Genomic DNA, 25,348 nt, shown 5'->3' with positions numbered 1-25,348 from the left:
TTATAGGTCGGACAGGGGACACATGTCCCCCCCCCCCACCCCAATGTTCAAATGAAACGACCGTCCCTGCTACAAGTGTCCCTGTAGTCTCTGCTTGACTTAGTGTAAAACCATGCAGTCGAACAGACACGTGCCCAGGAGTAATCATATAAGCCTCCATCTAACGGCAATGGAAATAACAAAACATTAAACATTTGCGTCATCTAACATCTGTCTGGACGTATAGCTTTTCAGATATCTGGGGAAGGGGCCTGGGAAAACAAAACAAGGAGGTTTTGTATGACAAAAACTGAGGTCTCATAGTAGGCAGAAGTCCCTCTGCACCTTTAAGATTGAAGCTGGGAAATAAGAGTGACGTACTGCGTCTAGGAAGAGAGACGGGAGTGCAGCAGCAAGAGCGAGCCTCGCCTCTCGCTGCGGTCGTAGAGGGAACAAAACAAAGCATATAAACCAGTGCTTGGAGAAAGGAAGAACAAAAATACAGCTGTATGATGACTGAGACTACTAAAACGCACGTTATTCTGCTATCATGCGGCAGTTTCAACCCCATCACCAAGGGACATATTCATATGTTCGGTAAGCTTTTCCATCCTCCTCCTCATGCCAAGATTTTTCGTTGTCCAGATGTTGGCTGGAATCCACGCAGCTGAGAGGAGAAGATTGTCTTGATCTGGTCAACGCAGCTATCATTAGCAAAAATGTGTTTTTATTTCTGTGCCATGGTGAAAGCTAAAAGGGTTTGATTCGGTCGTTCGTGTAAGACCTTGACTTGCCAATCGCTGTCCATATTTTGTGGTGCTGAAAGGGGCGACGTTTTCGCTTATAGGTGGATAACCCTCTCTGTTGAAATCAGTTCACTGTGGTAAATGTAATGATGCGAGTTCTTCCTCGTTTGTAGCAGCGACCGTTTCCACATTTCTACTGAGCGTGTAACAATATGAAAGTGAACTTATGAAACTATTCAACCATTACGTTTACCGCAGCCTGTATTAACAATTTCTTGTTTCTTCTGTGGTTGTTATTCTTTAATGCAGCCTGATTTAACTGTTCTAGTTAGGGCTGCTAACCAATAACGAAATACAGGCTGTAAATAATTATATGTATGTCACGTATTCGACTTGTTTATGTGACATAGGCTAGGGGAACAGGATTGCGTCTATGGTCTACGCAATTTTTTCGGAATGGAGCAATATGCTTTGGTACTGTCCGTGGCTGGACACATTTTGGCCATGTAGTGCCAGCTTGTACTGCGTCACTCGGTGTGAATTTGGAGTCGAACTCCACAATCAACCTCCAATGTGCGGAAACATTTATCCCGAATGTTCTAGTTAAATTAATTCTAGTTTAGTCATTCTAAATTGTATTTAGTAATTAGGCTAGTAGACAACACATCCGTAACGTAATTGCACAAATATCACACTCTAATTCGGATAACTGATGAGAATTTATTTATTTATTTATTTGAGTGTTTGTTTGTTTGCGAAGTAATTCTTATTGTATAGTTATGACTGAAAATATGGGTAGGCTAATGCACGTACGACGTAATATTTCGTTGAGATTCTATCTTCCTTCTCTTATTAAGAAGAGCTGAAAATACGACCAAATCATAAATAAAGTTTGCCATGCTCTTCGGACTTAATATTTAATCAATGTTTTATTTGGCCTCTCCGACGGGATAAATATTTAATGAAAAATAACAGATAAATATAAAATCGAGATTGTTGATCGCTGTTTGTAAAATAAGGCAAATGATTGACGTCAATGAAAAGGTCGTGACAGACCATTCAATTTAAATAATACATTTTCAACAATATTTTACGTTTGGGGATTATATCCATTTTAGGCCACAGAAGGTCACCTTTTTTAAAGCGTTATTGGACTTTCAATCAGTTATATCTTATATCTTGTGTTGGCACCTGCACCTCATGGCAGAGAGAGAGAGATGCTCACATCCTTTCTTGTGCAGTGCAGTATCACAAGTTCTTCTTCCTGGATTTCTGTTTCTCTCCCAATGCACAGCACTTACCAGTCTCATTGACCACTTAGTTGTCTTCCATGGTTAACATGTTGTTCCATCCACTTACCAAGACTTACTGTAACTTCAATAGCTCAGAAAACCCCCATTCAATCTTTATGAGACAATTCGGTATGTTCCATAAACTCAATATTCAGGAATAGAAAATGTGATTGAGTCACAGTGGTGTATTTAAACATTATTTTTGTTGATGAATACGAGCATGATATATAGTGGTATTTATACAGTTGAATGCATGCATCACTGAATTGAGGGTAAACATCTTAGTGAATGATATAAACACAATAAAATTTTGGTTGGGCTTGTAACCAAACCTTTGGCTATAAGCCCAACGCCTACACATGCCCTGGATTTATTAGTGGGGACTGAGAGTTGTTTGAGCTTCCCTATAATGTGAAATGGCCCTCAGACTCAACGCACAAATAATGTTGATCACACAAAGTGAGCATCTGAAAATTAGTATTAATATAACAGATTCATTGATTGATTAATTACTATTGAAATATGAATTATATATTAGCAATTAATATTTATTCGTATTTGTTAAGTTATGCCATTATTTTAATTGGTTAATTACAATCACCTGTATTTAGATTTTTGATGGCTTTATTCTCTATCAGTTATGAAAAGTTTTTGGTGCTGTCTTATAGCTAAATGGTTTTATAACACATTTCACACTTTTTTGTAAACCTTTTGGCCATTTAAACCCTGCCAAACTATAGTTTACTACTAATGTGAATGTTTGTCAATGAAACTGCAGTATATGTCGTCCATGACTTAGAATCTTGGAATTAAAGAAGGGACGTATACTTGTATGTATTACCTCCAAAATTAATTTTGGTTGAGAATAAAAGGTAAGACTTGTTTATCAAAGTAAGCTAAGTGAATTTCAGCAGAATGCAATGTGAACCATAAAGATTGATCACATTACAGTTGTTTAATTAAATCAAATAACAACTAACTGCTGTTTGCAAAATGCGAAGAATGACATTTTTCGTGCGTTAGAGTAATTGCAGATGTGTGTGAATGCCTGGATGATTGTGTACATTCAAAAATCAGGATTTAGTGCTTGTAGACATTTTGTGTGAGCAAGTTCTTGACATGGCCCTCTCATAGTCTGATCCTTGTGAAGCAAGTACGAAATATTTTCAATTACATTGTAAGCTGAGTAACATTACTGTCAGTAAGTGGATTAGTCTGCTAAAATCTTAAATCCTTGTTTCCGTTCAGTGCTCACAATGTTTCAGAGCCTGGCTGGAGAGATTTAAACCATTTGTCAATCTTACATCACCCCTCTGCACTGTTATGTGTTATGTTGTAGACTCTCACTGTGTTCATGTTTACTATAAAAGACAGCTCACTGGCAGATAATCTTTAGTGACTGTGAATTGCTAAAAGAAGTAGGTACCTAGCATTTGATTGTCCTGGGTGACTACCTTGGTCATGACCGAGAAGTCATCCAGGACAACAGAAATTCATGTTACTTACTTCACTCATAAATCTATAAATATAACTGCATTGTTACATAAGCAGGCAACTTAGTATTGAGATCTTTAATCATTATAATCAAAGCTGCATTATTAAACAAACGCCTACAGCTTTGTCAAGCATGCATTGTTTCCTCTATTGTGTTTATTCTATAGCAGAAATAGATCATGCTGATGGATTTATTTATTTAACAGACACCGTTCTCCAGGGCAGATGGCACTGCGGAAACAAACAAAACAGAAACTAGAACTGCGCTGCCAGTGTTACAGTAGATGGCAATAAGGCACACGACAGTGCTTAAATAAAAACGTAACAATATTTACTCATTATTCCTAAAAGCAACATAATGTCATTGTGACTTACCGCATAGCCTAAAAATGATCTGTAAAAGCAGTACTACATTAATTCTTATTGTTTCCATGGCACCAAGCAATGTGTAATTTTATCTTGCATCATGCTAGCGTACCTGTTCTTACCATCTTTCAGCAAATGTTGGGTTTACGCAGGTTATTAATGTTGCTGTTTGTACCAGCTTGTTTTTTGTCCTCATGGAGGATGAACTCACTCACCAAAGATGGGATTTATGAGTCATACACCAGTTTTTACATAGTATATTCACATGTAGGGATGATGATATAAGGAGAGCTATCTCAGCAGTGATATTATTATGTCCTCCCCTTGAATCCACTGTACAAATAAGCAGGAATTGCAAATCAAATACAGATGTAATTATCCAGTTTCAGAGTCTATTTTCCAGTTCAGATTCCTCAAGTGGGTTTTATGTTTTAGGTTTTGTGAGGCTGTTTACAGTTTTAGTTCTGTGAGGCTACATTCTTTTTAAGATCCTGTGAGTCCGTTTAATGGTTTTGGATAAGTGTGCCTGGCCCAGGGAATTAGCGTGGTCTCTTCCTCTGGACATATTCTTAATGAAAAGGAATAGATCTCCTGTAATATTTACTATTATTAACACAGTGGGAAAACAGCTTGTGCTTCAATAAACAAGCCATCAGCATACAGTTGTTGCATGGTTCTTACATTGTAAAGACGCGGTTCAAGTGTAGTAAATCTAATCAGAACTCAATTATAACGTCAAAAATCATGTACTCATCACTCCATAAAAACAGTCAGTTATACAGTCTATCTGTCGAATAGTTATCCGTGATGACATTATGTTGTAAATACATGGACAACAACCAGTTATACATCAATAACTTCCTCAACATCCATTTTAACAATCTAGAAATCTATAAAGTTTGTCAAAAGTCTTAAACTTATCCAGCAAGGACTAGAGGACCATGGGGGGTTTAGGAAGGGGGATGTTGCTCTTGCTGCAGGCACAGATGGAGGGTGGACTCCATCTACAGACTTAAACACACCTGGCAGAAGGGTTCGATTCTGAAGAGCCCTCTTGACTGACAGGAGTTATGTAGATACTGTGTGGCTAGGTTCTAGAAAGGAGCATCCTGACAGACAGGTGTTGGATAGGCTTCCATTGCAGGCCTCTAGTGCATCCCTATCAGCCTGCTGGAGAAATGTACCCGAAGCTGGATAGACCTGGCAGTGTTCAGTGAAGGAAATTGCTGATCCAGGAAACAGCTGACAGTTGGACTAACAAATCACGAGAGGGCAGAAGGCATTTCAAGGTGGAAAATAAACTGTTCCTCTAAACAGAGGCCTCCATCAAAACCTTTTCCAGTTGGTAGAAAAAAATTTTTCTCAGCTTGAAAAATTGTCTTTCCAAACAAATTTGTTCAAAGGATATTATTGAACTAGTATAGTGTACCAGCAAATGAAAACACTCAGACAAACCTTGCATAATTTAATCTCTTTTTTTTGCAGTTGTGTTCATGATATTCATATTCATGATCAATGAACTAGTGACCAAGCCAACATGTAAGATAGCTTGGTCATCTTGTTAGCTGGCTAGGTTTTGAAGTAAGCTAGCTATCTAGGCTGCGTCCCAATCCAGTTCTGGCTCCACCCTCATGCACTTTACTTGCAAACTTCACTTGGGAGGATGTGATGCACATACTAATAATACAGGAGTGTAGACATTTAGCAAGTGGGAGGGAGCAAGGGCAGAGCAGGTCATTTGTGTTGAGACACAATTCCAGATATACCTTTTCAGTTAGCTTGCATGCTAAGAAGTTAAATAGCCCAGTCAGTAACATATTTCCCAATTCAAAAAAATCCAAACTTATCCATCTGCATTCCACTTTACTATTTACTATTTTACTATCTGTGATTTTTTGCTGTAATACCCATTAGCTGAATGCAACTGGGCATTTGCAAACAGAATACAATGTGCCTTGGCAAAACAGCCATATTTCTTCTAGTTTGTTCTTCTACTGTAACAGGAACTAGGAAAATATACGGTTGATTTGCGATGTGGATCAAAGTTATTATGCTGCTTGACTCACACTGCACACACACCCCAAGTCACACACATACACACACATACACACATGCACCACACCCCTGGACTGAAGACACCTATCACAAACTCCTGCAATACAATATAGAAGGGTCTTCCATACATGAAGCAGAACAAGCACATTTCCTCTCTTATTATTTTATTAATAATTATTTGTGAATATAAACTTCCTGTAGATAAACACAGAGACATATTGCATTATACATAATTGCAATACAAAGCAATAAACCCAGAGGAATAGTACACAGACACTATCCTGGGTTATAAACCCAAAGACAAAGTACACTGGCATAGACACTATATTAAGTAATAAACCCAGACACAGTGCCCTGACATAGACGCTGTATTGAGTAATAAACCCAGATGTAGTGCACTGACATAGATAGTATATTGGGTAATACACACAGAGACATAGTATAGGCACTATAAAGATAAGTAAAGCCATAAATAGCACTCCAACATAGACCCAATACAAAGAAACAATTCCAGAGACGAATTACACTTGCATAGATTATTCTACAACAACAAATTCTGCATGTTCCACTGTACTGGAACATGCTATGTTGGAGTAAGCCATTTTGACAATTATATGTTCTTAAATTTGTTAAACGATACAGATAAACCCACCTAGAAGGTAATGAAATTTACTGCCACAAACAAATTAATAAGCGAAACGTGTCAGAAGTCTTGGATGTGTGTGGATCTGTTTAACAAACTGACTCCATGAATCCATGGCTGTCTGCAGCATGTGAAGAAGCTGCTTTTCACGCGCCTCAAAGAGGTGAAAGGATGATTCCTATGCTCTGTGCCTGCCCAGCGGTCTCTGTAAAATGATGGGCCTGCGGGACTACTTACGGATGACTGGTCGCTCTACAGGTCAAAATAGCAGGTGGAATCCTCAGTTTGCTGGGGGTAGCAATTACCACAGCGACGCTACAGAGATACAGAAGAGGGATCATCGCTGGCTCATGCCATGCAATAAAATAATTTTTTCCTCGTGGCAAACACGATGGGATTTTTACAATTTAGCATTCTCTGCATATGTGTCTACTGAGAATGATGGCAAAGTAACACGCCCTGGAGTCATCCTCTAATGTCTGTGATAGATAAAACTATCAGCATCACTTTTTGGCACCATCAACATACAGTTAGCCCAGAGTGTATTCCTCCTTGACTCCATTCGTCTTATGCTGGTAGTGTATTTCTGTATTCCTGTCTGTATCACAACAAACAAATTAAGAGTTTTCCCATGTCTATGTGACTACTCCCCACTCCAGTGATGTATTCCTGCCTGCATCAGCACTAATCACAGAATTAGTGTATTCCTGCCTGTATCACTAATCACACAGTTAGTGTATTCCTGCCGGTATCACTAATCACAATGTTAGTGTATTCCTGCCTGTATCAGTAGTCACAGAATTTGTGTATTCCTGCCTGTATCACTAATCACACAGTTAGTATATTCCTGCCTGTATCACTAATCACAGTTAGGGTATTCCTGCCTGTTTCACTAATCACACAGTTAGTATATTCTTGCCTGTATCACTAATCACACAGTTAGTGTATTCCTGCCTGTTTCACTAATCACACAGTTAGTATATTCTTGCCTGTATCACTAATCACACAGTTAGTGTATTCCTGCCTGTTTCACTAATCACACAGTTAGTATATTCTTGCCTGTATGACTAATCACAGTTAGTGTATTCCTGCCTGTATTAATAGCGTCACACTGAGTGATTTTTGGTCTCTTGCGTTCATGTCATCCCCACTCAGTTCTATAGATGTAAAAGGACAGCTATGTTAACAATAAACAATAAATGAACAATGGGATGTAGGTTTGGAAGAGTCATATATTCCAGACTTGATTTATGTTATCAGCTCTCTGCTCTGTGTCCTCATCAAGCTTCCATTGACTTTTCTTGCGACTGGATTTCTTGGTAAAGGCCACGAGGACAGAGCGTGAGCTGCTGCATTTAAAGTAGCCACCGGCTTGTTGTGGGTGAGCACATCACAGGAGTGTAATTCGGCTGCGGGGCTCCTTGCACCGGTGCGATTGGGTGACACAGCAATGACTCAAAATTTTGGTGATTCCAAATTGCAGAGAAGAAAATGGGGGGGTGTTATCTACAATCTACTTTTCTGTGTCATTTCCCCGGCTAAGTGCTGCATTCACCTCAGGGAGGTGATATGAACGTGGGCCATAATTGTAGAAAGCACTGAGGGATGTCCCTGCTGCCGTTGCTCGTTGTACTTGCAGAGACCTGCCCTCATTCAGCAGTGGGGTCTCACGAGTGGTGACAAGTACTGTTGAAATAGAACGGCGGGCTGTTATTTTCGCATACGGAATGAGATAGAATGGATGGCGCTATTCACCCTAAGCACCAATGTGATTTACAAATAGGGGAGGGAACAAGTGACACCTCCAGATTGCGTAGGTACGGTGACAACTGGATTGGGAACACAATGATTGCCTGGGTGCAAGGTAAAATATTCTGTGTGAAATCAACTCTTAAAGAGTTTATGAGTCCACTATTCCCAGAATGGACTCATACTCTGTTAGAGTTGAATTAACACTGGCCATTTTGCTGTGTAAGATTATTGTTGTACATGTACAGGTTTTTTGCATGGGTAAGATCATTTGACAGATAAGATGGTCATAGCACGGGTAGGAGAAAGGTGATTGGGATTTAAAAAGGATTTCAGAGTGAATCGCAGAACCTTAAAACACCTCTTTCAGACAACAGAAACCATTGTAATGGTGCCAAACTGGGGATAATGTGTCCTATTGAGTTGGTCCCTTGCCGTGGAATAGCCTAATTGCGTCTCACTGACTTAGCGGCCTCATTGTGTTTCTGTAGACCTCCTCTCTATAGTCTGTAATGGATGTGCATATTTGACATGTTCCATTTTTGTTCTGTTTTATGACAGTCTATTTATCTTCCAGCAGTTTTCTCTGATGCAGCTCATTTGAGTGTAAGTGACACAGCAGCCCTTACATCAATGCATCAATGGCTCTGGGGTGCGCAGCAGGTAGCCCTTTTGGTTCTTTTGGGCTGTTACGAATAAATAATTTCTCTAAAATCATCAGAAACAGTGATGTCTACAGGTTGGATGGCAGGTGGGGAAGTGTGGGTTTGTTGCAGGGTGGAGGGTTGTTAGAAAGGAGGACGGAAATATGTATTTATCAGCTGCCAAATGGGACAATTTATTTTGCTTTATTTTGGTGGTGTAAGAAATCGTCTGCTAGCATGCTGCAGCACATGTACTATTGACAACATACGTTGTACACTCATACATACTTATTTTATGTCTTGCATTTTATTTTGATTTTATGTTAAGTACCTTGACTTAGCTACATCTTATCTGTGAATTGTACTATATAAATAGTTTGCTTTGATTTGTTTTGATGAAAAAAGTCTCAACCTATGCAAGATGCTACTGTTTGCTTGCCAATACAGCAGCACTTATGTCAGTCACCTATGCTGGGAGAACACATAAAGATTTTAATAAAGAATCACAGAGCGATCCTTACTGAGCGCAGCAGTGTGCACAGATCTACATGCAATCTAATTACAATGAGCACAGTATACATTTTCATTTTTGCTGTGTTCAACCTCTGACCACTTCCTGCTCAACAGGGAGTTGAGGGAGTTGTATAAATGAGAAGGAAAAAGCTATTACAAACAATTTCCACTGAGCCACACAGACCAACTAAACCACAAAAAGGTCAGAACGCACTTTATTCTTACACGAAAACTACAGAAACATAAGCTCCTCATACAATCCAAACCTCTGCTTTAAATTAGAATCTTTCATACTGGCATACAGAGCTGAACATGAGTATGCACTCCAAACAGACCTCTCCATTCAGCATCTTCCTGTGAGTTGGTGGTTCCATGATCCCATCCCTTAAAGCTCCTGGCTGCCACTGCTCAAGGCTTAGCTCTTCTCTGTACTCATCCCCAAATGGTTGAACTACCTTCTCCAAACAGTCAGGAAGGTAGATTCACTGGCTGTTTCCCACAAATGTCTCAAAATTGACATTACCTCTTCAAATTACACCTTACTTTTTATGTTTAACTCAATGTTTCTGGCTATAAAAACGAACCCCTCATTCCCTTTATCTTGCTGGTCTTGAGTCAAATACATTAATGGCAGCACATAATATTTATATTGATGTATATCATCATATATTATATGATTGTAGCTGTACCTAGCTTGAGCTCTTATGGTATTTGCTTACCATGTGGATGCACTTTTCCAAGTCACTTTGGATATAAGTGTCTGCTAAGTAATAAAATTGTAATGAGGAAGCTAAATTGCATTGGCTTGAGCCATTATCAAGCCTACAGTCTCTGCTCTGTTGGTCCTTCCAAATTATTAGCTATCCTTATATAATGGTCTGCTGTGGTTCAAATAATATTGATTTTCTGCATCACTTATCATCATTCATTTCTACATTGCATTAACACATTTATCGTTCCTCTTCATGTTGTCTCGATATTTTTTTATGTTTATATATATTTATTGATGCAGGCATTTTGCCTGATGCTGATTTATCATTTTGTGTCTGTGTTTGCTGCATGTTCTCACCCGTTTCATCTGTAGTAGAACCTGGTCACAAAAGATTTCTCTTGAAGCAAGCCTACATCCCTTTCCTCAGTCCTCTTTAATGCTTCTTTGTCAAAGCCTTTATTGTGAAAAGTGTATTACAAAATACATTCTGAATGACTAGACCTCTGTTGTCCAAATCCATAATACTCAACAGTGTTCCCACAGAAAGTTCAGGTCCCAATGGTGCAGTTGCAGCAGGCCTGCTGAGTTGTGATTGCAGGGCAGCGTCCCACTGAAGCTGAAGGTGGGGGTGTAAATCTGAGTTTTGGAGGGAGGGCGGAGGAGAGGTTACGATTCGGTAAGAGGCGGAGCAGCGATCGTGTTTAGCAGGGTGGACATGCGCGATTGTGATTCCGGGGGGACAAAGGAACTCGACGGCGACTCTGACTCGCATCGGTATCATGGCCGACTGCACGCCTCACAGTTTTCTGAAGTAGCTGTCACGCGTATGTCACCTTCACTCTTCGCTGCAGCTTCCCAGAATCACCAAGTGGGTGCTCAGCTTGACTCACGGTGACATTGCAGCTTCTGTGAGCCTGTGCAATCTGGGGTATGACCAGGTCCTGGCCTACTGGGGGTTCAGGGTGAGGAACCTTTCGACAATTGAAACTTAGTGCTGGGGAGCACGCCCTTAAGCTGAGCGGTATCACATTACATTAGCCAGTGGCGCGCAGTAATGTTACTCAGGAGCATCATAAACATTCGAGCACGTGTTCTTCGGAGGCTCTGCCACACTCTGTCCTGAACAGAGCAGGCTGTTCTGCTGTGACACAGAGTGCTGAATCAGCCCTTCTTCCTCTCCTCTGAGATCTTCAATGTCCAGCCACTCTCATCCCCCTCTTCCAGCAGTCCCCTCTCATCCCCCTCTCATGCACTCCTCTCATCCCCTCTTCCAACACTCCCCTCTCAGCCCCCTCTCTGTACTCCTCTCATCCCCCTCTTCCAACACTCCCCTCTTATCCCCCTCTCCTGTGCTCCTCTCATCCCCTCTTCCAACACTCCCCACTCATCCCCCTCTCCTGTACTCCTCTCATCCCCTCTTCCAACACTCCCCACTCATCCCCCTCTCCTGTACTCCTCTCATCCCCTCTTCCCGCACTCTCTGCTCACTCCTCTCCCTACACTCTCTCACCCCTCTCTTCACCCCCTCTCTCCACACTTCTCTTGCTCAGCCCTCTCTGATGGACAGACTACACAGTGGCATGTTCTTCTGTCCAGTTTTTGTGATGATACATGTCCTTCTTTGTGTAAATAAGTACCTCCCTATTATATGAATGTGCAAATAAGAGACACATTAATCTCCAGATACTGGTTGCTGTGATAAACAACAATTTTATTTTATTGTTGAAAGTGGAGAAAGTGGATTTCACTTTTATGCATTGAGTGCTTTTCCTAGCAATAAACAAATCCTTTAAAAAAGGAAAAGAAAAAAAGCAGGACCTCTGATGCCTCAACAATCTCCAGATTTATGTAGCGCCATTGATTCTGATGCACGGAAAAATATTCAGGCCATAATCTCATTTTTATTATTTCTGCTGTAAAAGTCCCAGTGTTGCTGTTGCAGCGATAAATTCTCTAGTGTATCCAAAACTGGGACTGGGGTGTGGTTACCATGGGAACATGCTGAGTGCTGTGGTAATGGGCTGGTAACCACTATGACTGGGGACCCAGGAACGCACTGAGCACTGCGGCATTGTGTCACTCAAGCTAATCTGTATTGACACTGAAAATAGCTGTGTGTAGCATTTGAGAGGGAATCTGCAGTTTTCCCACCTACCAAATATGCTTATCAGTCTCTCAGGTAGCGAGCCGCCCACTCACCTGTTTCCTTTCCTCAGCACAAATACAGAAGCAAGGACAGTATATCTCCCAAGAAGGGCTTAGGATTCGTTCTAATGAGTCGAAAATAACTCAGGAATGAATGTGATTGTGAAGCCTGTATGGGTTGAGTGTAGAAGCCAGAGCTCTTTGGGCTGATCATGATACAGCCAGGGGACTTACACTGCCATAATTGGAGATAGTTATCTGCAGGCCTTCCCTCTGTCTTCATACATGTTTAATAGAATGTTTTTTAGAATGTCTGATGTTACTCTTGTAGAAACGGTATCAAATTTAGATGGTAAAAGTCTCTATGCAGAGACACATTACTGACCATGTCTGATGTCTGCCATTAATTGAGGGTAATCAGAAAGATGTCTAGAGGGTTTTTTTTATGGTCTTTGCCGTGAAGGATATAATGTGGCCCCAGAGATAAGGTTTCAGTCTCCTAAACAATGGATGGGCGTAGTTATTTCTGGAGAGTGATTAATTGGCAGGAAAAAAATCTATTTCAGATGAGAGGAAGTTATCAAATTTTTTGTCTGGACATAGCATGGGTGGAGGAAGGGGGGGTTGCGTTTGCACACCTTCAGGAAAGCTGTACTACTGGGCCAGAATCAAAGAAGACTACAGTGATAATCTCTAACAATCGCTGGTCATTAGTGGCAGGGCTATATTTTTAGTATAAAGTCAAATCTAGAGATTGACTCAATTAGAGGTTGAATTCAGGTTAATGATACTGTATCTCATTAACACCAGTATTAACATGGTGACATGGAGTAGGGCTTTATGTTTAGTTGATTGGTCAAAGGTTTAATTCAAAAACAAAGTTTATATGTTGACGTATTTATCTATTAGTGATTTCTTGTTTTCATTTTGAATCTGTGTGGTGGGGGGGGGCAGGTTGTATTGTTGTATTTTTGCATATGAGCGGCCTCAAAATAATTCCTAACTACCTCATGCTGGATGTGGCAATACAATATTGAACTGAATTAAATTGAGTAATGGGAATGAAGATCAGGCAGAGAAATGAAATTTCTGGTGATGCCACTGAGATCAAGTAGTAGAAATAAGAAGGTGCTGAAAAAGTTGGATAGAGATTAGCCAAAACTACAGGTGTGTTTTTTTCATGCCCATATTATTTGTACTACACGTCTCTTCTCATGTCTTATCTCTGCAAGGTGTACAGTGTGTGATTTCTAGCATGTCACTGTGTAGCGTCTAATATAGACAATGGAAAGGCCTTCCCATCCATTTCCTTTGAAGTCTCCAGAGCTCTCTTAAAGAAATGTTGTGTCTGATTTGAATGTGTGTGTGTGCGTGTGTGTGTGTGTGTGTGTGTGTGATACATGTGTGTGTAAAGTTAATGCCAAGCTGCGCTTTAATGTGTTATTAAAGCCGTTTACATTCCAGGAATAGTAACATCTTCCTATTTGGTGAGAGCAGTGTTTGTGGTTACTGTGACAAAGCTGGCACAGTTAGAATGAATTTGAAAATAAAATATCCATAAAAATGTGGGCAAAGTACTGGCAAAAAAACAAATTGCAAGCCTTACAATAAGAAAGTGATAAAACATGAATTACATTAAATGCTTTCAGTGAACTCCTGCTACTTCATGACATGTGAATAGTATTGATACTGTGATCTTTTATTTTCTGTTGCAAATTTGCAAGGGGTTTTGGGAAATGCAGCGCATATGATGCTTAAATGACCCTTCAGTTAAACGCTACATTTACTGTGTCAGTATCAACAGTTTTTAAATTTCCCAAAATCCCATTCAGTGTTGGAATTAGCAGCAGTGAAAAGCTGCCAACAGCCTTTGGAAACACCCTTTCCATAACTCATAAAAACATGCATTCTCGTGAGGCTGTTACCTCATTAAACCGCATGTCAATCACAGCCTGAATTATTGTGCCCATTTTAAATCAGGCTTGTGTTTACTGATGTTTTAATGTGCAATTTCACTAACATTTATATTCTATTGGACTCTGGGAAGCATATATTTAAAAAGCAGTTTGTTCCTAGACATTAATATTGTAAATATAGCATCCCTTACTGGTTTTCTATCATTTCCCCATAGATGACTCTATGGGCTGCAGAAATTCAACAGGCTTGTTAATCATTTAAGAAATGTAATAGGCATATCAGTGCTTCTGAATCCTCAATAGATATAGTTACAATGCAGAAGTTTGGAGAAGCAGCATGATGCAGCAGTGTGGAGCTTGCCATCCATAATTGTTCCATTATGTCCTGAAGTCTTCTCAGTGTAGCTCAATGAACTGTTTTGGGGTGCTACATGTATTTGTTGGAATTTCATTATGTCTGGGAATGTTGCCTATTTATTCAAAGCCTATTTATCTCACATGTGATAACTGTATAACTCACAAGCAGGATGTGCTGTATTAGTTAAAAAGGATCATGTAGTAGAGGCAGAAACTTTGGGTATTTTTAAGACCAGGCCTTGGTGTTAGATACTATCTACCCTGGCGACAACAATGGCGAGCATTGTTGGGCCGAATGTCCTGTTCTCGTCATTATGTTATGTTATGTTATGTTATGTTATGTTATGTTATGTTATGCTATGTTATGTTACATGCAGTAACTGCATATCTCTCTGATCTTGCAGAAAAAGCTAGAGAATATCTGCACAAGACGGGGCGGTTCATTGTGATTGGAGGCATTATTTCACCAGTCCATGACTCCTATGGAAAACCGGTAAGAGACTACAGATATCAGCACTGATCATTGAGCTACGCTAGCCTCACCTAACAGCTGTTTAATATGCATTTATTGTCAATTTACTGTGTATGTAGTGTGTCAGAGCTGCACAGCTGGTTGTGTGTGTCTGTGTTGGTGCAGGGCTGGTTATGTAAACTGTTGCCAATTCTACGCTATGCTCCTGAGGCCCATTTCTGAAATGCATGCAAAGCTTGCCCCACTTTTCTCCCAGTACAAAGGAGAAAAAAACATGAATATTTCATATAGGGGGAGGAAATCTAGGTGCAGTCACAGGAAGTTGCTCCGGAGCTCTACTTCAAAGGCATTTACTTTTCTGGGAAAAACATGGCTAGATGCTAAGATAAAAAGAGGGACAGAAAGAGGTGCAGGAAGAACTCAGATGTAGAGATATTTTTTAGTGCAATTTGGCGTGAAAGTTGACATTTGTAATCATATTAAATCACAACAGGGTGGCAGGATTAGAAACATTTATTGTGTGAAAAATAGGTAACCCTTAATGATGTAGTGCAGTTATAGATGCCCAAGAGAATGTGAGTGACTGCACTATGTATTATCAAAAATACCTTGTTGATGGTCTGTCCAGCATTTCAAAAAAGTTTGTAAATGTGTTACTAAGATAGAGACCAGGGCAGTGCTCTCTCTCCATCACCACATAAACCTCTCTCTATCTCTCCTTTTCTTTTTCAGGGTCTGGTCCCCAGCAGACATCGTCTCACTATGTGTCAACTTGCAGTGCAGTCTTCTGATTGGATCAGGTGAGTGTGTCAGGTTTATGCGTGAGCTCTGATTGGCTCTGACCAGTGTATCAGTTTTCTGTACAACCTGGCAGTGTAGCCAGAGCATTCCGGAGCATTCTGTGCATTTGGGTTTGTCTACCTTTTCAAGTGTTCATAAGGCTACAGGTTCTAATAATTGCGTTGAGCACAGCGTTCAGTGTGATGCTATATATAAATGACTAATGGAGCAGTAATGGCTGTTAGTCATCTGATTACATGTTGGGAAAAGCTGTATTCAAATGCTACATCTGTAGCAGTGTTAATCGCTACATCTAAATGTTTCATTATACGGGCAATGGCCAATAAGAAAAAAACATCTATCTACATACAGTAGGCATTTGATTGCTTAGTAGTATAATGAAATAAGTAATCTCATTTTTACAATTATAGTCTGGAACTGGAAGGAAGGTACACAATAGATAATATATTCCCATATGGTGGAGCACCTCTATCTGAGGTCTCGGCTTCAGTGAGAGTAAAAGGAATGAATAAAACAGAAAATTGGTGATTTGTTTGATGTTGTCTACTTCCTTTGTGTTGATAAATATCACAGGTATGTTATCCCAGCTAATTTGTGTTTGCATACAGGGGTGGTGACAAGAGTGGGCAGGGTTGGCCATTGCCTGTTGTTCACAGCCTGTTAGCCCACTACAATGTCAGCTGTGGCCATTCCAAGCTATGCCTCTTTTTTGGTCTGATGTGTTGTGTAGGCCTTAGCAAACTATAGGCCTGGCTAGTTGGGATGCTGTTTGTTTTGGTTACCATCAGATTACATCTGTTTACCTACGTTCCCAATGGCCTAACTTGTACAACCCAGCTGTCTGCTCACTGAAATCGGGATTTATGCATGATGGGTGCTCATTACATTTGAAAAGGAAGCCCAAATGATATTTCAAAATGACCACCCTGTCAATGCATTCTAGAACCACCACTGTTTGCGGTTCATGTCAGATATGGATTCAGACCTACAAGATCAGTCAAGATCAATCATTCAGCCATTGTTTCCTCCACTGAATTACCTTTTGATCTCAGTCTCCACAAAATGTAAAGCTGAAATGTTCATGTTGGTGACATCATCATCTTGTGAAACAAAGAACCGTTATTCCCCAGTGCACAGAGCTCTTTTGAATTCACAAAGGAAGTGACATCATGCAGTATGTAGAAACAGGGGGTCTCCGGTGACTTTATTCCATGCTCATAAGTCGTTTATTTCATTTGACTTTATTTGTTCATGCTTTTGTGGGTCGTCCTGTCGCTGATATTTTCTGAAATGCTGGAGTCTCTGCAGTGTAGAAGAAGACTATAGCCTGCTGAGTGTCAGTTAATCCTGCAGTGTAGTATTAGGCTATGTATGGCTGAAGGTCAGTTTTCATCTAAGCCACTTGCTCTGACCACATTTTCCTTAGAAATATTTTTGATCATTCATTGTTCGCATTCAGACAGCTCATCAATCACACTAGACCCCCTGTGGCCTGGTGGATTCAGTAAATGTCAATACAGACACTGTCTTTCTGGGCTTTTCATTTTTTGATCGCTAATACCCCCCTGCTCTGTAATTTGATGTTACTTTATAGCCTGTACATACCCTCTGTCATTCAAGGATACTTTGTCTCCTAACAGTATTATTCCTGAGCTAGCATTTAACTGTGCCAGACCACTGTATTTGAAGTGACATTTCCCCATAATTCCTTGTTCTCTGTCATTTATTATTGGTGTATTTTGTACTCCCTAGACCTCATTCCCACTCCACTGAAAACATTGTACGAAACTGTCTTTGCACCAACCATGCCTGGGGTGTGTTTTAAGTGCTGCCTCTCTCTGGTGAACTAAAATCCTCATAGAAATCGCATAGCTGACATTCATAACATCAGACGTTTCTGCAAAGACAGCAAATCTGGGAAGGTCTTGAATAAAACCAAGCTGAATATCAAATTCCAGAGAAGCTTGTCTGTACGTGTGTTCAGGGGATATTTGTTGGCATGTGTCCATCATGAAGGTTTTCTCAGGAATACATATCCTGATTGATGTTGTGCAGCCTTTTAGGACAAATCTCATGTATATAATGGGTAAAATAGCATGCTTTTTCTCATGTATTGAGAACCTAAGTGCTGATGCACCTCCTCAACAGTCAAAGGTTCTGAATTTTTCCTCTTCCAGATTGCTGCAGTACCTACATATTTATCATGCCTCATCCTCATGAATAATTACAGATTGAACATGTAATCTTGACTTGAGAGCAGCAGTCGTTTAGAGCGGCAATTGCTCAAACTGCAGATAACAGTCTTCTACCGGACTTCTGTTGCATTAAGGTTCTTTATTGTGGGACATATTAAATTATAGTATGTAGTATAAGATGGTGAAGAGCAAAGCACCATGCCAGCATGTTCTGAAGCTGTGTAGGATGTCACTCTACTCCTTGTTTACTCCCCTGGCTGACTGGGTACCTACAAACTGCCTGCACCAGTCATGCGAGCTGCATTGCCCTCTGGTGCATTAGATTACGTTACATTTTGGCATTTAGCAGACATGCTTATCCATTGGGACTTACACAGATTATTATGTTCTTTTGACATAATATCCATTTATACATCTGGATATTGTTCTGAATTCAGGTTATGTATCTCGCTGAAGGGTATAATGGAAGCGTGCCAGCTAAGAGTCAGAGCCGTAACCTATGAGGTACAAGCCCAGTCACCTAACCATAATGCTACACTGGTACAAACTTAAGAGTGGAAAAGAGGAGGGTTTTTTGGGAATGGGATTTGTTCAGGGAGGAGTTTTTATTTGTGCATAAAAATACTAAGCAGATATCACCTCTTATCGAACGAGTAGTGTAGAGTAATCTGGTGTGTTGTGTAATATAGAGCAATGAATACCCCTGTTTTAGGGTGGACCCCTGGGAGTGTTATCAGGACACCTGGCAGACCACCTGCAGCGTGCTGGAGCACCACCGTGACCTCATGAAAGTAAGAGAGCCCTATCAGGCCAACACACCTCCACCTGCTACCCCCATGCCTCTGCGGTCGAAAAATGATCCTCTCGTCTCTCCTCGCCTCTGGCTGAGTCTGCATGCGCCAACAGCACCCCTCCCACGCAGTGGCTGCACAGCTCAGCTGGTGGACAGGGGTGTGCTAAACTGCTGCAGATGCAGTTCTCAGTGCTCCCACAAAGCATTCCAAATTTGGAGCAAAGCCACAGGGAGGAAATATGGTTAAAAGCAATCGGATTGCGAAATGCAGTGAAAAGAAGGGCTGAAAGATACCTCACACTAAATCGCAGGTAAAACAGGAGACGTGAAGCACCTTGAGGGAGTCAATTCTGTTGCAGGCAACATTCGTTACTTCAGTACGCCAGAAAATGGCTGTTTTAAGATGCTCTCTAGATACGGCCAATGCCATGCCCATGTTCGACAGATGCCATATTCCATCAGCTCTGTGTTACCGGGGTGGTCTGCCGCGACAGCTTCATTACAGCTTAATGGTTCGGTGTCTGGCCGGACTGAAACGTGATGAGTGCGTTTCTGTTTTCCTAGCGGGTGACGGGGTGCATTCTCTCCAACGTTAACTCTCCGTCCACGACTCCGGTGATTGGGCAGCCTCAGAACCAGACCCGGCCCATCTACCAAAACACCAACAACAACAACATCAACAAGCCCACTGCAGGCAAGAGACGGCGCCCAGCGCCTCCCACGCCGATTACACAAACTGGCCTGGATTTATTGGTAGTGACCCTATGATGTTCCGTGAGCTGTTCTGGACCCAGTGGTAGAGACGTTATGGGATTACGCGAGATGTTCCCAGATTACTTGGTCCATTCTGGATTCAGTGGGAGAGATAATACTTTGTTTTGGACTCAGTGGATGATTTTGTGAGCTGTTCTGGTTCAGTTAGTTTTAATAACATGGTGATGTAGCTGTTGGATATGACAAATTTAAATAAATAAATACAGCACCATTATCCAGTTTACACACAAAGCCTTTGATTTAATCTAATTTAAAGTGCTGGGAATGCGGGTGAGTGCTTATTAATATATATATACAGGTAATGACCGTATGTTCTTAGTGGGCTTTATACAGGTAATTTCTTACTGCAGGTTGTATAGGGAAGCTTTCTTTTTCAAATTATGGCCCAAATCAACAACCTGGAAGTTCCTGTTTGTAGACTACTACTCAATTTTTAGGACTTTTTCCACGTATGTGCTATACTGTACTGTATGTCTCTCCTGTCCTGCAGTGAAGCTTTGGGGGAAGATGAGCGAGAGCTTGGGAAAGATCTGCTGTGTTCGTCCCCACAGCGAGCGCTTCACCTTTGTGGGTAAGGAAGAGAGAGAGACAATAATAATTCTGGAAATGAACGAATAGGGGGACCCGTTTCCCACCCCGTGAAATGTATAAGGTTAATTTGACATAAAGTAATTTTATTATTTATCACTAATTGTCCAGCTAATTAAATGTGGCAAGAGTTGGGATGAAAACTATACTCCGCTGTATATAGTGTAATTCCTACATTCTTGCAGGAATTGTGAGACCAGATGGGCTGATTGGCCCATTATTGTCATTATATATAGCTCTGGTCACATATTCTTACTTAGCCATTGGAAAAAGAATATACAAGATCTTATCCCCTAGTCATATATTAACTAGTTAACCTATTTGAAGACCCCTTATCTAATGCAAGAAGCGAATGCATTGTGCCTGACTATGATAGTGCTGCCTTATGATGGATTATTTTATGATGTTCATTAATTCATCAATAGCTGTCTTGGAGGCCATGTTGACGGGCTATACCATAATTAGACCCATTATGGCTCAGGGATATAAATCTGTCCACACACAGCTATCGAGAGAGCATACGTAACTCTAATGCACAATGCACATCATCTTCATGTTAATCTGCATCTGCTCGAGCTCGGTACCGACCAGAATTGGATAACGGCAGTAATGTGGTACATTATTCATGTGTGGAATACTTAATGAGCTGTGCAGACATTTTACATGGTGGTGAGGAAGCTGGGCTCATCGTGTGAATGAGAATTCTGAAACTCAAAATCTCTCCTTCTCTTATGCTTTTATTTGTCTCGAACAGATGAGAATGCTAACCTGGGCACTGCCATGCGATATGAAGAAATTGGTATGTTAATCTGACCTGCTCTCTTGATATTTTTTTTTTATTTTTTATCACTGGTATAAGCGCCTTAAGCAGATTTATGCTGAATAAAATATGAGGTTATATGTTAGAACAAAGCAAAGGTTACTGATTCTGGCATTTTACATTTAGCGTGTTAGTGGTCTATGTGTTGCAGAGTTGCACGGTATTGTTCTATGTGATGTGTGGAGATTCACGATAAAATTGTCTCAGTGTGTGTGTTGTGTAGAGGTACGCAGCAAAATAGCATGTTGCTGGTGTGTGTTATGCAGATTTGTGCTGTTAAATAGCATGTTGCTGGTGTGTGTTATGCAGATTTGTGCTGTGAAATAGCATGTTGCTGGTGTGTGTTATGCAGATTTGTGCTGTTAAATAGCATGTTGCTGGTGTGTGTTATGCAGATTTGTGCTGTGAATTGTTGCTGTGTTTATGCAATTTGTCTGTTAAATAGCATGTTGCTGGTGTGTGTTATGCAGATTTGTGCTGTTAAATAGCATGTTGCTGGTGTGTGTTATGCAGATTTGTGCTGTGAAATAACATTGTGGTGTTAGCAGATTTGCTGTTAAAGCATTGCTGGTGTGTGTATCAGATTTGGCTAAATAGATTGCGTGTGTGTTGCAATGTGCTGTAAATAGCATTTGCTGGTGGTGATGCAGTTGTGCGAATGCATGTGCTGGTGTGTGTATGCAGATTTGTGCTGTAAATGCATTCTGTGTGTGGCAGATTGGCTGTGAAATAGCATGTTGCTGGTGTGTGTTTTGCAGAGCTGCGCATTCTCCTCCTGTGTGGCAGTGACCTGCTGGAGTCTTTCTGCATCCCTGGCCTCTGGAAAAACAGCGACGTGAGTCTCGTCCTCTCCTCCTCTCCACCCTTTCCCGATACTCATCTTTTTCTTCTCTCTCATCTTTTAACTCTCGCTCTCCCTCTCTGTATCTCTGTATAGTTTTACCTTGTCTCCAAATTGCATAGCTAGACCTTATGTCTCCTCCAAACTCTCCATGTCCTTAACTCTCCCTCCCCAGTTTTTCACTCATCGTTTTAATATTGGGTGAAAAACTGATCTACTGCTGTAAAGGGGGTCTGTAAAGATGATAGAAAATGAAATGTCCTTAGAAACCTGGCTGTACCTGGGGCAAAACATATTTAGCCACAGCTGGATGGAGGGAGTTTATCCCCCACCTTTTCGCTCACTAGCGCCTCCTCTGGTCATTCGAGCACCTGCTGTCGGCCTGCGCGCACTGTGAGAGTAGGACAGTCCTTCAGCCAAGGAGCTGTTTAGCTCAGTCAGTAGGGGGAAGAGTTAGTGGCTGATGGGACAGCCCTACAAAACAAGATTGGTCTTTTACAAATATGGAGAATATATTTTAAACAATGTAACCAAAGGTCCTGTTGAAATATTTAAAGCAGTACGCTACATGGAATGTTTCCCGTTGTTTCTCAGATGGAGGTGATCGTGGGGGATTTTGGGATTGTGGTGGTGCCTCGTGACGGTGCTGACACAGAGAGGATAATGAACCATTCCTCAGTGCTCCGCAAGTACAAGGTAAATCAAAATATCAAAAGGCTTACTGAATAATATAATTAACAATCAAATTAAGTAATCTAGCGACTAACAATATTTATGAATACAAGGCAACATGTACACAAATGACTATATTTGTGAGTGTAAGTCCCACACTATAACCTTAATAAATCTTTAAAAGAAATAAAGAAATAAATATAATCCAAAAACTGCAAATGTGATACAGCTAATGGGACTGTTAACTGTTTGCTTAATCCTCTCAACACCGCCTATATAAAACCAGCTCTGAACATGCTCTGTCTAATGTTAGGAGCGGTGTTCACAGGTCAGTGTGTACATGAAACAGTTTTGTTCACAACTCTGTGTGTGTTTAGGGCTGTACTGTTCACATCTCAAAGTGTTTATTACACAACTGAACTGGGTGTCATAGGAAGCCTAGATTTAGGAGTTTTTAGGTTTATTTAATGCTCATTGGTTATTTCCCATCCCCTGTATCTGCTGTGCTTTCAAGTGCCATGTGATCAGATGCCATCAACGAGCAAAATATACTGGCTGTTTTAGAAGGAAGCTTTTTATTTTTCAGGATAACATCATTGTGGTCAAAGATGACATCAACCACCCCATGTCCATCGTGAGTTCTACCAAGAGCAGGTTAGTGTAACCATGTCAACCAGCTTCAAGCACCAATACCAAGGTGCACCTTGTTTGCTTTTTGAAGCAAACTTGTACCTGAAGACATGTTAAAGGCTACATGATTTATCTACTATGTAAATTAGGACCCATGTTTTGTATAAATTGACAAAGAAAACAAGCTGATGATGTTCTGATAATAGAAAATGCTTGCTTTTACCAACTCACCCCCTTTATAAACATGCACTGTGTGCCAAGACCCTTCCATCTTCCTCTAGTGAATTAAGATATGTGTAGACCAAACTGCACATGTCAGCATTGACATTTTAAAATGCCATGTACAGTACCCCCAGTACAGTACAGTATGTTTTAATGTTGTGGGCTGCACTTACTTCATGTCTCTTAGGAAAATCCGGAATGTTCCTATAAATGTGTGCTTCTCCTTTCGTCCTGCAGACTGGCCCTCCAACACGGAGACGGCCATGTGGTGGATTACCTGAGTCAGCCGGTTATTGACTACATCCTGCAGAGCCAGCTGTACATCAACACCTCTGGATAGAGTGTCCAGTGCTGGCCGGGGTGGGAGTTCCCACCGCCCCTCTTTACTCTCTTTGTTTTCTGTGTGAAACTTATACTCTTCCTATTCCTGCTCTTCTTCTTCTCCATGTACGGGAGCCGTGTGTCTCTGTCTCTCCTAACTGTATCATAGTGACTCATGGGCCTGCTGGTGTACCGCACTGTGCCAGAGAGCGCCACGCCCACCCGCATGCATTTACCTGTGCTGGGGGCGGGCCTGGGGGTGGAGCTGGGGGCGGGCCTGGGGGGGGTTGGGCTGGGGGGTGGGCCCAGGGATGGGGCAAGGGGCGGGGTCGAGGTGTGGGGCCAGGGTTGGGCGGGTGGGTGGGGTTTGTGGATTTGGATGTGTTGAGGGTTGGTGTGGGCGTGAGGGACATGCCTCGAATGATGCACCAACGGCCTTGGCTGTTCTCTTCACCTGCATGCTTTGACCTTTTGATTTGGGCATGACTGCTTACTTGTAAATGTAGATTATAGTTCATAGTGAATGTGTTTAGCGTAGAACAGCTGGGCAGAGAGGACCGCTCTCACACTTCTGCCTGTTCGCCATCAAATAAACGTGCTGAAGCCGATCCCCTCGCTTCTGGATCCAGATACCACTAGCCAATACTTCCCTCCCACATAGATAACGTTTATTATTTCATATATATTCATTTTGTGTGCGGAGTAGCTATATGACACATATTAACCGCCATCTCATTGCCTTAGGCTGAAATCTAATTCTCAGTCCTGCTGCTCATAGCTGAATTACACGACAGTTTCGCAGTCTACACATTTTCTCACCATCACTACCAGTATGCCCGTCGTACGCACTGGTCGCTGTTTAGACTGGGATGTCGCAGAAGTTACACACAGGTAATGGCTATAAGGAGTCGGTATAGTCTGTATGAAATGTTTACAAAATCTTTAACAGGGTTTTAATTTAGAGCAGTGGACGACTTTGCCAGATTACCTATTCAGATATTCAGGCAGGTGAAAAATTTGTATAAGATTCAAGTATACAGATGAGAACGGTTTTGTCTCTTGACTGTGTCTTTTGCCAGGATTGTAAAACATAAGATTTTGAATCTTCCAATCTAAGAAATGATTGGGGAAATGAGGATGACATTTTTGAAGCAAGCTCAACTCACACAGTACAGTTTGAGTTCCGAAAATAGAAACATGTTTTAAATTAGATTAGACTTAGACTCTAGTATTAAAGCATTTTCCCCCAAAGGAATTCTGACCTGAGTCTGAAAAGCACCATATTGTTTTGGAGGTTAAATAACTGCCAAAAAAAGTAATCTGAGAGGAGGATTTAACAGTCAAAATGTCAACTGCTTTGAGCGTTGGGATTTTCATTAAAGGCTGGATTGTGTATTGATGGATTAGTGTGACTGTGTCATAGTACGATAACTGAGGCAGCCATCTGACAATCAAAACAAAGTGTAGTGCAAACCACTCAGACCAATGTCACTGCAATATCAAAGGTGAGCTATGTTTCCGTTAGAATTTTGAATTTGCCCTGGAACACTAATCATTTTTAGCTGTGTGCAAAACAGCCACAGCAACATTCAAAAGTCTTCTAAATTA

The 25,348-nt window shown here is 41.0% G+C and overlaps 1 protein-coding gene across 1 annotated transcript; it reads left to right on the top strand.

Annotated features, from left to right (window-relative positions):
- Positions 1-357: 357 nt before the first annotated feature.
- nmnat2 (nicotinamide nucleotide adenylyltransferase 2) lies at positions 358-24,008 on the top strand. Its single transcript, XM_064338383.1, has 11 exons — positions 358-576; positions 15,016-15,104; positions 15,816-15,883; positions 18,792-18,870; positions 19,437-19,566; positions 20,137-20,217; positions 20,989-21,033; positions 21,813-21,889; positions 22,490-22,591; positions 23,154-23,221; positions 23,657-24,008. The coding sequence occupies exons 1-11, from the start codon at positions 489-491 to the stop codon at positions 23,757-23,759; spliced, it is 930 nt and encodes a 309-aa protein (XP_064194453.1). The 5' UTR covers positions 358-488; the 3' UTR covers positions 23,760-24,008.
- Positions 24,009-25,348: the final 1,340 nt, after the last annotated feature.

This window comes from Anguilla rostrata, chromosome 6 (genome assembly GCF_018555375.3).
Source record: "Anguilla rostrata isolate EN2019 chromosome 6, ASM1855537v3, whole genome shotgun sequence".
NCBI lineage: Eukaryota > Metazoa > Chordata > Actinopteri > Anguilliformes > Anguillidae > Anguilla > Anguilla rostrata.
The sequence above is the reverse complement of the archived record's forward strand: the minus strand, read 5'-3'. Positions and strand labels throughout refer to the sequence as shown.